Below are 14204 nucleotides of genomic sequence, written 5' to 3'. Positions count from 1 at the left end.
CGTCGATTTGTTTCTCTGTACATAGGAATAGGAATTTCTGTCTAATCTGGTTAAATCAAAACAAAGGAATCGGCTAAACCTTTAAAGTGATCTTTCTACTATATTTATGATCTTATAATCATTCAATAATGGCAGTATAGCAGATTACCTTCCACTGATTTATCCACCCTGCACCTCATTCTAACCTCCATTTTGGATGACGGAAAATATCTTTTGATTTTTGTTTTACTGTCTATCCAGGTGATGTTTTATTTTGAGTAGGGATTTGTGGGTTCCATCTAAAATAAAATAAAGGAGGTGTCATCAGCGTACTGCGATATTAAATATTGTTGCCGGTTTTTACACCTTTTATAGCGTTTGAATTTCTTATTAATATAGCTAGTATATCAACGCAAATTATAAAAATATAGCGAGACAGTGGGTCGGCTTGACAAAAAAGTTGGTTTCTTGTAGGATATCCGTTTGATCAGTAATTCCTTTTCCATTTTCTAATTCTATTTTTGGTAAATTAAATTATTGTAATAATTTCTTGATTCTATGTTACTATATATATATATATATATATATATATATATATATATATATATATATATATATATATATACACACACACACACACACACACACACACACACACACACACACACACACACACACAGAGTAAACTCTATATGTCAAATTTGCTGGTGCCAGCCGGTTAGTTTGAGATATCGTTACATTTGAGATAACTATTTTTATAACAAAACATTCCCAGTCTGGTGCTCCGCGCGGTAAGACGTGTTTGTTTCGCTTGTGCACACTGCACGTGCTTTCGTGTGCTCGACTTGGGGTTCCTTCATTTCGTTGTTTTTGTCAACGAAATGAAGTTTTCTACTGGGTGTATGCGGCCATTGGAACTGATTGAACATTGGAACGCTTCTCGTTTCGACAGCCTGCATCACAAGGTTGTATTTCTTTTTAGCGAGATTCCTTGCCTCCACGTCATTTCTCCGTCTGACTGTCGACTTGTTTTTTTCGTGACTCATATGACGGCCATTCTGCAGAACGCCACGGTTGTTCGCGTTTAGTCTCTACATGTCCGAGCCTGTCCTATCAGCACTGGAAGATTGAATGCCCCACTCTAAGAAGAAATAGGAAACGGGGTCGGCCCCATCTACTCTTTTTTTTTAGACTTTACCTTGCTTTATAGTGATACCATCTCGTATCCTCCGGAGTCGGGCCCGTCCGCACCACTATACCAACCCATGACGACTGGACTATACCCTGGTCTGATACTCTCTCTCGTTCAGATGGATCCGGCTTCTCAAGATCTGTATTTCAGCACAGCACTACACCTTCAACGTCTATCGACTGTCAATCTAGGGGTTTTCTTGACGGGATGCAACCCATCTCGTCCCTTTAAGCTGTGCACCCAAACGGTCTTAACGAGGCCACTCGCGTGGACATATCGATCGGACTTTAAACTTTTAGATCTGCGTTCAAAATTGTATGTCGAAATTACTTTTTTTTAAAATATTATTAAATAGTCCGATCCTCTCTGCTTTCTCTTATTTAATTTTGGACTGTCCTTCTAAAATGCTCCAAATTATATAAATATTCGACCGAGCAGTCAATTATTTTTATTTCTGGCTTGTAACTTTTTTTCTTTCTTTTTTTAAAATTCTATTAACTTTTTTTACTAATTGCTATTTTCAAAATTCTGCCCATTTTCAACTATATCCCCCCCCCCCCCTCCATCCCGAGTCAGGCCACCGATGTTATCTAATTTCTTTTTGACCACCCGATCTAATCTAGCTTGTAACCTTTTTATTTTTTTTATTTATTCTATTAACTTTGTTTACTAATTACTATTTTCAAAATTCTGCCCATTTTCAACCCCCCCCCCCCCTCCATCCCGAGTCAGGCCACCGATCTTATCGGAGGTCGGACTCGGGATGGGCGTGTTCGAAACCCTAGTGGTATATGGGCACGTTAAACTAGTTATCATCATCATCATCATAACAAAATCTGAAATCTTTGCTAAAGCCTGGAAGTGTTCATAGGTTGTCGTAGTTCAATTGCCTTGATTGCCTCATGTTTCTTCTCAAAAGAAAGTACTGTTAACTTTCTCTTGCATGTCAGAGTTAAAGCACTGGATCCAGCTAACCTTTCAACACTCAGACTGGGCCCTTCACTGGATTGCTCGTAGCGATCTTGTGCTGCAGTTGTTGTGCGAGGTCTTCCACATCTGGGCCGGTCTTCAGCTGGTTGAAACTGCTGGTACCTGTCCCAAAGACGTGAAATGGTGCTCTGATGGACATTCATGTGGCGTGCGACTGCTGACTGCGATCCACCTAACTGGAGGCAGCCTATTGCAATGTTTCGATTCGGCAGGCTTACTCTTGGCATCTTGTAACTCGTCTACGTCGAAATGGAAATGAGGCATCATTGCGAGCATTGCAGCTGTAAATACCCATCACTACCCCAATCCTTTCCCCGAGTTTCGCGTGCATTCGCCAAAAACTGACCATTTCACGCCGATTTCCTGCAATTGTCGCACAACGTACCACAACGTGCGTTAAATTTATTTTAGGGTATATTTGGACATGCTGTCCCATTCCAGGAACTTAACAAACATGGTCATTCAGCAACATTGCACACAAAAACACGATATTTTGTAAAATCAAACACTTTTCTTCTTTCCCTATGACCTATGCGTTTCTTTTTCGACAGAGTATATATATATATATATATATGTATATATTATATATATACACACACACACACAGTTAAACCTGTCCTAGCGGCCACCTGTATTCAACGGTCACCTGCCTTAAGCGGCCATTTTTTTCCTCCCAAACGATTTATAACGTAAATGCACCTGTAATAAGCGGTCACCTGTCTAACCGATCTTCACAACCTTCAGGAATACTAGCACCCATTCAGTCCCGACATCTCTACTGTGTATCAGTTAAGAAAGTATGACTATGAAGTGCATCTAATTGCCTCTGGGCAGTCTATGCTTGACATTTGTAGATTCACTAATGTCAAAACCTATATTAGCTCCAGAACTTTCTTTTTGACCGACCGGCATAATTCTTGGTCCATTCAAAATTCCATAGCACCATTACCCTACCCCCCCCCCCCCCCCCCGTCCGCCTGCTACCGACCACGGTCGGGCTGCTGGTGCTCACTTGCTGGTGCTCACAGGCGGTCCCTCCCCCCTCCCCCACACACCTTTCCTGTCCAAGACAGGCGTGCGCTACAACAGATTGCTCTGAATGTGCACGTAAAGCCCTATGACCTGACCTGACCTGGAAAGAGAAAACAAACTTGTTGAGAACGGTTAATTTAATACATTCCAGCTACAGTTTTTCCTGAAGGAGGCGACACATCTGTTAATTAGCAGTACAGACGCTAAAACAAGAAACAACAACAAATGTTTTAAAGACTTTATGTCGCAACCGGTAATCAGCGGCCACCTGTCTTAAGCGGCGACTTTTATCTACTCCCTTGTGTGACCGCTTAAGACAGGTTTGAATATATATATATATATATATATATATATATATATATATATATATATATATATATATATATATATATACATACACAGTCAAACCTGTATATAACGGCCACCCAAGGAACCTAACAAAAGTGGCCGTTATAAAGAGGTGACCCTTATATACAAGTTCAAAATTAGAACCCATATATTAAAGAATATCACAAATGTCATAAAAAAAGATGTCGCATTTTTAAACCATTCCCACATTAGCTTGTTTTATGTCATCATTGCCTGTTGCTTTCTTCTGCCTTTTTCTTTCGGCTGAAACATTATTGTCAAAATCGGCCAGAACATCAGCTTTCCTTTTTAAAATAGACTTAATCTGAAAACGTCCTACATCAAAATGATCGGCGATCTTTCGCGCACTTAAAGTGCCTTTCTCAGATTTGTTAATAACGTCGATTCTCTGTTCTAACGTTAAAGTACGATTTTTCGGTGGCATTTTGCATGCAAACGTATTCGTTGATATATTTCACAAACGCTAACATTGACTTGCAGAAGATATTTTGTGTAATTGAAGGTTATTACCCATGTGACATGTTTGACTCATTTGTTTGTTTTATGTCACCGCTAATCCTTCAGTGGAGTATGACCGTTGATTACAGCTGAATAAGATCAGGAGTCGCTTAAATAATCCGAACACGGGACATCTGCAATGACCGCCACCTTCAACAATTCATGTTTATTTAACAATCATGACTGGCTAGACACAATGAAAAACCTAACATAATACCTCATTTGTTTAGTTTCTCGAGACTCAATAGAGTGACCATACATACAGATTACATTATGTACAGCCAATGGGAAGTCGTCTACTATTCAGTGAGGATGCTGAGAACCAATCGAATTACCCCACCAGTAACGGAAGTTACTAAGTGTCCGTTTGTTTTTCAATTACGATCAGAGAATTACAATGGAACTTTACTTTGACAGAAAATAAACCCAAAGCTTTTACATGACATGGCCATATAAACACATTTAATTTATAATTTTTAAGATGACTGAAAAAGTAAAGACATAACCAGCGTCAAAACATAAAGCAATATATATATAAATATATATATATATATATTCACATTCTTCTATCCATTTTGCTCTTGACTGAATAAATATAGTAACCTGTAAGTTTTTCATTCCTTAATTTCATTAATTCATCTTTCTTTCTGTTTATCTATTCCATTGTTACATTGTTTTCATTTCCTTCTTAATATTTTTATTTCTTCACCTAGCTTCTTTTTAAATTGTTTATTTCTTTTACATTTTGTACATAGTGTCTATCTGTTTTTATAGCTGCTTAATTAGTATGCATCATACTACTCCAGCATGATCTGATCTATAGCTATTTTGTATAGTAACGTTTTTGACAAATGACATGTTATTTCGTATTAAAAATAACCCAGGCTAGCCTGTTTTAACTGGTTTAGACTTTCTCCATGTATATCGTTTAAGAATAAGATACAGCTCCCTAAAAGGATCTTTGAAATCAAATACGTCATTGTTTTCAATAAGTTGTTTTGATTTTGGATGGTTTGTGTATAAGTAATTTTAGTAGCTAGTTTCTGGTTTAATACTAAATTATAATCTCCACAATGTAAGTATTTTTAATTTTGAAGTATCCAAAATATATATTTTTTTAAAGTTTGGTTCCTCTGTATTTGGTCCAAATATGTTGACAAGTGTCATATGTTCGCTTTCTATAGTTAGAGCTATAATGATGCAATTTTAAACAAAATCTTTCTTAATTTTATATATATAAATCGAAATTAGTATTAAGTAGAACCGCAATCCCTCTAGAGTTTCCAGTATAAGAACTGAATAAGCATGCATAACCCCACTGAGTCTTATGTGTGGTTCAAACTCTTTTGTAAAGTGCGTGTCCTGTAGAGAATGTATACTAAACGTCATGCACCATCGATGGTACCTATCATGAGTACTGCCACCATAATTCCCAAGTCTAAAACGAAGAAAAAATAAATATGCAATAGTTTCACCGAAGAGATGAAAAGGCACGTTCAAAATATGGAATAGCATCGGCCATAATTTTTGTCAGTGATGCATCTAATTTCGTAGGTATTGCCTCTAAATGTCTGCCATAAAACCTTTTGAATGGCCTCAGGAGTCCCTCCTCGACGTCATAACTCTGATGGAACAACTTCTGTGGCAGAATGATATGCCGGTTTTTTTTAATCTGCATACATTGAGCATGCCCTAAGGTATCTTAGAATCTTGTGAGATGTAGTTTATATGTGAAAAATATTGGCACGAAGATAAACTTGATTTTGCTGCTTATATCCAGTCACAATCCAAGCACGCTATTCTGAGCATTCATAACAGCTATCTGGGATTACCAAAAACGGTTGATGTGGAGAGAGAGAGAGAGAGAGAGAGAGAGAGAGAGAGAGAGAGAGAGAGAGAGAGAGAGAGAGAGAGAGAGAGAGAGAGAGAGAGAGAGAGAGAGAGGGGGGGGGGGGGGATAGTGTAATGTCTTATACTTCTCTATCAGGCCATTAAAAGTCTGGGGCCGGTAACGAAATGCTAACCCAGTACATATCAACCGTATGTTCGGTGACTTAACCACTACACCACCAGTTTGAATTGAGCCTGAGATGTCACTACACAATTCACTTTTGGTGGAGAGTTATTCACCATGGCCCACGATAGTTCCTAATTGTAAGACGTGTTGTTCACATATTACTTACTTCTAGCAATTGGGAGGAAACTGTTTGTATTTTTCAATGGCGGGCCCTATTATTTTGTAATGTTATGCATGTACCTTTTCGTATATGGGTGTACCGCGGAACATGTCACTGGAGTGAATAGGCCAAAGGCAGATAACACGCCGAATGGGGCCATATGGTAAGTAACAAATTTAGAGATGTAGAGTGAACATAAATGAAGATGTTTTCGAAATAGTACTTGTCGTTAGTGCCAACGAAAACACGTTCTGTTAGCAATCTTGATTTAAAGTTGGGCGATTTCACATGGCGTTTAATGGCAAATGAGATCTGTGTAGTGAGATCTGGCCGACTGTCGAGTGAGTTAACTGATATTGGTGGCAGGCAATAGAACATAGGGTTTGACATGCACATTCAGAGAAAGCTGTTACGCCGGCTCCTTCGTCCAGGACAGGAAAGGGGTTTGGGGATTTAGTAGGAGAAGGGACCGCCCGCACTTGGCAAGTGCAAGAGAGCACAAGCAGGCCGACCAGGAGTCGATAGCGGGCGTGGGTATTTGTGATGCTATTGAATTTTTAAATGTCCCGTAGGATTGAATCCAAAATTTAATGTTTGCGTAATTTTCATGAAATAATTTGCCACATAATTTGGAACGGTTCATCAAAAGTAATTTTAAGGAAATATTTGAATGAGTTTGACTTAGCCAAATTATAGCTCTTTCTGTAACCTTGCCTATTGGGGATCGTCGTGATTGGTGCCCTATAGTTGCCCCCAAGTTTAACCCTTCTGCTTGATCGACTGGGTGATCTTTTAAACAAAATATATTCCGGTTCTGCCCTTAAAAGGGCATTGCCGGTTGATGAGGGCAGCTCATGGGAATCTTGGTGGCAGGCATGTTAGTCAGACTCTTATAATCACAATTCATCCTCACTTGGTTGCCATGGCCAGTATCAGTACTACTGGTGAACCTGTTCTGCAGGTGATGGCGATGGATCTGTCCGTCTTGCCCAGGAGTTCTGATTCTGGGACATCTACTGCGTTCTCGGTGTTGTTTGGCCCACGCTTATGAAACTTTAAAACTGCAGAATAAACACTTGAGCATAGTCATCTGACTTCAAGTATATACATGCGTGCAGTTTGTATGGCGTTGTCATGAAGTTAATCTCCAGACTTAATTATAGCTTCACATCTGGATTTTTAGTTTTATAAGCACATGGCCTGGAGACGGTAAACGGATTCGCACTGTTCAGCTTGCAGATGTCCAGTCGCTTGTTCTCGTTACCGTGAAGGGGCGGGACATAGCCCAGTGATACAGCGCTCGCTCGATGCGCGGTCGGTGTGGGATCGATCCCCGTTGGTGGGCCCATTGGGCTATTTCTCGTTCCAGCCAGTGCACCACGACTGGTATGTCAAAGGCCGTGGTATGTACTTCCTTTCTATATATCTGTGTGGTCCTTACCCATATGTCTAACGCCATATAACCGTAAATAAAATGTGTTGAGTGCGTCGTTAGCTAAAACATTTTTTTCTTCTTTTTTTGCCGTGAAGGTCTTGACATGACTCTTGAAATGCTGAAAGTCCTGTCAGGTCATAGGTTTTAACGTGCACATTCAGAGCAAGCTGTTGTAGCACATGACTGTCTTAAGCGCAGGTGTCGACGTACGTCGGTTCCTCCGTCCAGAACAGGAAAGACATGATGGAACTTGTGGGTGTCTTTTATACCCAACAGATTACATGGCAGATTTCCGGTTTTAGTCTCTGCAATTACGTTTGATGACTTTCTGTCGGGATGACTTGGAACATTCTACAGTAATTCTTCAAAAACATTTTAACATTTGTAAGCAAATCAGACGAACATACGCTTAGGAGTTGGATGTGACAAAATAATAATAAAAACATTTTATGTGGTGTCCTCTAGTAGTATGCGTTTATTTTGTAGTCTGTGTGGTGGTGGTTGTGTGATCATATATAGAATTGCATCGCCACCACACATACCCCAAACAATAAAAATAACCCCCCAAAAACAACCTAACAACATAAACAACAATAACAACAACGACAACAAACAAAAACAAAACCCCACCTGTCTTGTGACAAAAAATATCCTTGTTAAACACATAACTGGGAACAAATTTACATATCTGCTTTGAAACGGATAACATACAGATGCAACACGCCAGATAAAAAAATCCTTTTGACTGATTTGTGCAAAGATACGATTTGGAAAATCTTAATGGTTTTGTGGTTCATATTGTATGCAAAAGTTTCGTTTCAGTTCTATTTTCTAGGATCCATTTTCATACGAATTCCTAGAATACAGAGATACTAGGTCATGGCAACTCGATGGGGAATTTGCGGCACTGGCATCATTTGCAACGATTTCTGTGCAGCACTAAGCAGTTGCCCTTCCAGTGAACATCAGGTATGATGACGAATGGTCTAAGTATAGTTACGCATAGCCACACATTGTCCGAGTGATGTTACGAGTAGTGACGAACTGTGTCAAGTGCTGTTACGATGCTGGTACGAGAAGTGACGAACTGTGTCAGATGCTGTTACGCATAATCACACATTGTCCGAGTGATGTTACGAGTAGTGACGAACTGTGTCAAATGCTGTTACGATGCTGGTACGAGAAGTGACGAACTGTGTCAAGTGCTGTTACGAATAGTCACTAATTGTTTCAGGTTCCACACCACCATTAATTACTCCAAGCTGTTAAATATAATTTTTATGTCAGAATATATTCTGTGAAAAATACAACACTATAGAGAGGGTCATGTCACTACTAATTTTAGGGAGTGCAGTCAACTGACAAGTACAGTGTAAAAAAATCAACATGGGTCGATGATAAAACATTTCAATCAGCCATCCTCATGCCAGAGTAGGCCTATCACCCCTTGGTGCTGTTAAATAAGTAGAAATATACCACTTGTACAGTTGTTATCAGTTAGTACTACATATAACAAGTAACTTCAAACCAGTGGGTTATTTAAATATTACAGAGGTCAACGTATTTGTAATCATCAAAGAAAGACTTCAAAAGGCATATCAGAATTCTGTAGTATTTTTTTTATGAGGAACTATTTCCTAATCCGAATTATATTAAGCTGATACAAGTAACGACACGACAAATGGTGGTGTGTTGCCTTGAATGTAGTTAGGAGTAGTCAGAATTGTTCGAGTATGATTATGAATAGTCTAGAATTGTCTGAGAAATGGTCAATAATTGTCTGAGTGTGGTTCCGAATAATCACGAGTTGGTCGAATATTATGATTACTTGCAATATGCTTTAATGACCTAGTTGTACGAGTATGCTTACAAGGAATACAGAAAATATTAATAAAAAAGTTAAATTCATTTCCATTATCGCATGCGTCACTCACTTGGTTAGTATATGGATGGCAGAACTATCCGTGCTACACGTCTTACCTGTGCTAAACAGTGGCCAATCTAAATGGGATCCAGGGGCCCGCCCACCTAACTGTTGCTTTAAATGGATTTTCTGGATCCCCCTCTGTAAACGTGTAGTCGAACCATTATCGACGATGGTATTCGACAGTCTTCGTTATGTTCCTTGTGAAGGAATAAAAATACACGTTTCTCGTACATTAATAAGGATCTACATTCTAATCATAACAAACTGAGAGTTCACACTTGTTTTCAAGTTCGAATCTCATCGTGAGAAAAACCCAATTACAGGTGACAAGTTTAAGACACGTGGCTTTAAAAATCAAGAAATATCCTACCAGCAAATATTTATGCTTTACACACACACACACACACACACACACACACACACACACACATATATAAATATACATACAGTGGCGGATCCAGAAAATCCATGGGGGTGGGCAGTGACATGAGGTGGAATGCCAAGGGAACTTTGGGGGAGGTTTGGAGGGGGGTCTTAAACAAATTAAAATTAATATATAATAAAATTATTACTATCGCAAAATTTAGGGGGGGGGGGGCTGGCCACTGGGGCCCCCTAGATCTGCCTCTGATATATATAAAGGAATTTTAAGCTGAAGTTTTGTTTTATCCAGATTGTGGCCGTTGCAGCCAGAGAATTAGAGCGAGCGAGGAAGTTTGCTGCGACATATGGGATTCCAACAGCGTATGGGTCATACCAAGAACTGGTGCAGGATCCCAATGTTGGTATGTCCAGTCACAGATTCCTAAACACAACAGAAAACTACCACTTTTCACTATCAAAAATTCCTGGTGACGCTTACACATATAGTACCCACAATACTACAATATAGGTGGGCATGCAAGGGTTAGTGTGGAGGTGGGAAGGTTCCACTGTTGAAAACCCCATGGTAAAGGTAATGTAAATTTTCTTTTTTTAAATATATTTTCTGGGGGAGCATGACTCGAATCGTGTCTTTCACTCGCCCCTTGGATAATTTACTCAACACTTGCCTGAGTATGAACTGAGCACTTTTCCCATCTACTAGGGGCTGTATGGTGGTGCTTGGGTTGAAGGATCGAACCCTCTCTGCAGACCCACTGTTTTACCATCTGATCCCAACCAGTTCTTTACGACTGGTATGTCAAACGCCCTGCACTATTCTGTCTGCGGGAAAGTGTATAAAAGATTGTTTGCTACTAATGGAAGACTGTGAAATGTGATAACCGATGGTTAATTAATGTACCCTAATGGAAACCGATTTTTAACTTTCACCCCATTTAATAGAATCACGGACCTGCCTGTACATACTGTGTTCTTGTTTGTAGACATCGTGTACATTGGGACAATACACAAGACACACAAAAGCATTAGCCTACTCTGCCTGAACTCTGGTAAGCCGGTGTTGTGTGAGAAACCAATGTGTCTGACCACTGATGACGTCAAAGAGGTCCACAGAGTCGCCAAGGAGAAAAATCTCTTCTTTATGGAGGTACGGTTCTTAAAGTGACAGACCCTAGGTTTTATACACTAAGGCGTATTTTTCAACATTAGAGCCGCTTTTGATAACTGAAATCATACATTATGTAGATTTAATTGTTAAGATTATGAATTTTCGTACATGTGAAGTGTTTCTGATCATCTGATCATCCTGGTGTTTTTAATTTCATATTTTTAAAAACGCACGTACGTCTGAGAAGTAAAGGTTATGGAGTCGAGTTCTAATCTTATTTTTAAGGGTATTTCACCGTTTCATTGTCACAGACTTTTATTCAACTCATGGTTAGGTCATCGGTCTACAGGCTGGTGGGTACTGGGTTCGGATCCCAGTCAAGGCATGGGATTTTTAATCCAGATACCGACTCCAAACCCTGAGTGAGTGCTCCACAAGGCTCATTGGGTAGGTGTAAAACCACTTGCACCGACCAGTGATCCATAACTGGTTCAACAAAGGCCATGGTTTGTGCTATCCTGCCTGTGGGAAGCGCAAATAAAAGATCCCTTGCTGCTAATCAGAAAAAGTAGCCCATGTAGTGGCGGCAGCGGGTTTACTCTCAAAATCTGTGTGGTCCTTAACCATATGTCATACGCCATATAACCGTAAATAAAATGTGTTGAGTGCGTCGTTAAATAAAACATTTCTTTCCTTCTTTATCCAGATACGTTACAGGTTAATAGATTAACCAAACTTTGTGTCCATTTTTACGGGTTCAAACTAAGGTCTGCGACTTTAAAAAATGACTGAATTTGAGTTATACCTTTTATATCGTTTTAAGTGAACCTCGTATTTTGTTTTATTAGAATTGGTAAACCTATACCTGTCGCCCTGTCAATAAAGGAGCGGGACTTAGCCCAGTGGTAAAGCACCCGCTTGATGCACGGCTGGTAAAGGATCGATTCCCGTCGGTGGCCTCATTGGGCTATTTCTCATTCCAGCCAGTGCTCCACAACTGGTGTAACAAAGGCCGTGGTATGTACTGTCCTGTCTGTGGGATGGCGCATATACAAGATCCCTTGCTGCTAATCGAAAAGTGTAACCCATGAAGTGGCGATAACGGGTTTCCTCTCTCAATATCTGTGTAGTCCTCAACCATAAGTACGACACCATATAACCGTAAATAAAATGTGTTGAGTGCATCGTTAAATAAAACATTTCCTTTCTTCCTTCCTTCCCTGTCAATGCAGGGCATATGGTCCAGATGCTTCCCTATATATGACGAAATCAGAAAGGAACTCGACAGTGGAACCTTGGGTCAGCCCTTTTTGGTGATATCGACTATGACGATGCCCGTGCTAGATGTGGGTAAGACAAGTGAAGGCGGAGGATGCATGATGTCCATTGGCTGCTACGTCATCCAGGCTGCCAATCTCGTCTTCAAAGGCATGCCCGAGAAAATCACTGTTGAAGGGACATTGGCAGAAGACGGTAAGCGTTGGGTCGTAGCCAGTTCTGTTGTGTGATTCATACTAATGTTTTAACAACGAATACTTCATGAGTTCAATTTGCTGATCCTTTCATTCTCACCTTTCTAGAATAAATGTTCCATGAATCTTGTTTACTGAAACTGCGATCTTGACATTTTAACAAAGAGTATTCCATGAGTTCTATTTATTGATTGTTTCATACTAACGCAGGCACGGCGGAGCAGAGGGGGCTGGGGTGGGGATGGTGAGGGGCTAGAGCCCCCCCCCCCCCCAATAATTCTGAATCAAAAATATTATTGGTGGTATGTCTTAAGGCAGAAATGAATTTTACTTGTAGAATGCAGGAAATTGCATTTCAGGACATCTCGTTTTCAAACTTTTACGAGTGAACATATCCCAGAACCCCCTAGAAACTTTGCTTTGCACTCTCGATCTCGGTCAGCCCAGCCCACCCCCCCCCCCCCCCCCCCCCCCAATGTCTACTTGCTTCCACCGTGCCTGTAGGGTGTATACTACCAAATCAAATCCCATAGACGACAATAGTAACATATGTGGCTAAAACTCCTACCTGCAACGTATCAACCGACATAAACGCCACGGATATAAATACTACCACCCCTCACACTTAAAGTGAATCAGAAAAAAATGGGGGTCAAGCTGCTCGTTTCTGAGATAACGGGTAGCGTCTATGACTACCCTAGTTCTGCACAAAATTCGAGTACTTTTTTTTACAGGTACCCCATACATGTTTCAAGCACAAGGCTACTTGACACATTGGTACTAGATGAAATAAAATTGCATATTTTTTTTTAGCCAGATGAAACTATTATTTTTTACAACCAACACTCACATTTATAACCAATCACAGGACTTGTGGTGTTCACTTCTCTATCAAAAGTTCGGTGCACCTCCAACTTTGACCCAGCCGGAAGTTATTTGGTCTAGTACTACCTATACTGATAACATACATTTTTCAAAAAGTGTCCAGCTATGTGTCTTTATGACAACCAGGATCTGATGTATTCTGACATAAACTGACAACCTCACTGATACTGTTGTTTCTACAGTGCAACCTAATATAATGTACACCTCAAAAAACATATATATTGCATATAGTTTTGTACAAATGCAATATGTCATATTAAACAACAAAATGTTTTAAAATAAAACTCCTGAAGATATTTACTTTCAGTTGGGTTTGTGTACTCAGGTATATATATAGAGACAACAAAGATAGTCAGAGTACCTCTACCCCTTTAAAGAATTCCATTAAAACACATGCACATGATTGACCCCTAGATTATGAAGACCTTAACAGGCACATCAAAGAAATATCAGTATTAAAAAAATACACTGTCTGAGGAAGGAAACACAAACATGACTGTACCTGTATGAAGTAATGACTTAATGTCCTGAACATTAGTGTTGGAGGAAATCCTGTATGCTGGGTGTGGGTGTCTTCAAGTTACCAGGTGTGGAATTTCAAATCCATCGGCCATGCTAATTTTCATAATGAACCATGAAAAACCATTGGCAGCCACCAATATTCCTGACTATATTTTATTTATAGCCTACTGTAGTTGGAGGTTTTAATAGTTGTGATATCTGGAATTATCATGCAGCTTTCACACATTTATTTTT

General features: G+C 39.7%; 2 protein-coding genes across 2 annotated transcripts in view; both read left to right on the top strand.

The window, feature by feature from the left end:
• LOC121368040 (trans-1,2-dihydrobenzene-1,2-diol dehydrogenase-like) overlaps window positions 1–14204 on the top strand; it is a 91596-nt gene that overhangs the window by 30293 nt on the left and 47099 nt on the right. The gene's annotated exons all lie outside the window — the stretch shown is intronic.
• Window positions 1–14204, top strand: part of LOC121368042 (trans-1,2-dihydrobenzene-1,2-diol dehydrogenase-like) — a 28058-nt gene that overhangs the window by 3765 nt on the left and 10089 nt on the right. The window contains exons 2-5 of the mRNA XM_041492558.1: window positions 8495–8641; window positions 10273–10384; window positions 10967–11130; window positions 12324–12564. Coding sequence (XP_041348492.1) covers window positions 8552–8641; window positions 10273–10384; window positions 10967–11130; window positions 12324–12564 — 607 coding nt within the window. The 5' untranslated portion in view covers window positions 8495–8551. The remainder of the gene's footprint in view (window positions 1–8494; window positions 8642–10272; window positions 10385–10966; window positions 11131–12323; window positions 12565–14204) is intronic.

The sequence above is a fragment of the Gigantopelta aegis genome, chromosome 3, assembly GCF_016097555.1.
Source record: "Gigantopelta aegis isolate Gae_Host chromosome 3, Gae_host_genome, whole genome shotgun sequence".
In the NCBI taxonomy this organism is placed as follows: Eukaryota; Metazoa; Mollusca; class Gastropoda; order Neomphalida; family Peltospiridae; genus Gigantopelta; species Gigantopelta aegis.
Note: the sequence above shows the minus strand (reverse complement) of the source record. Positions and strands in the feature narration are given on the sequence as shown.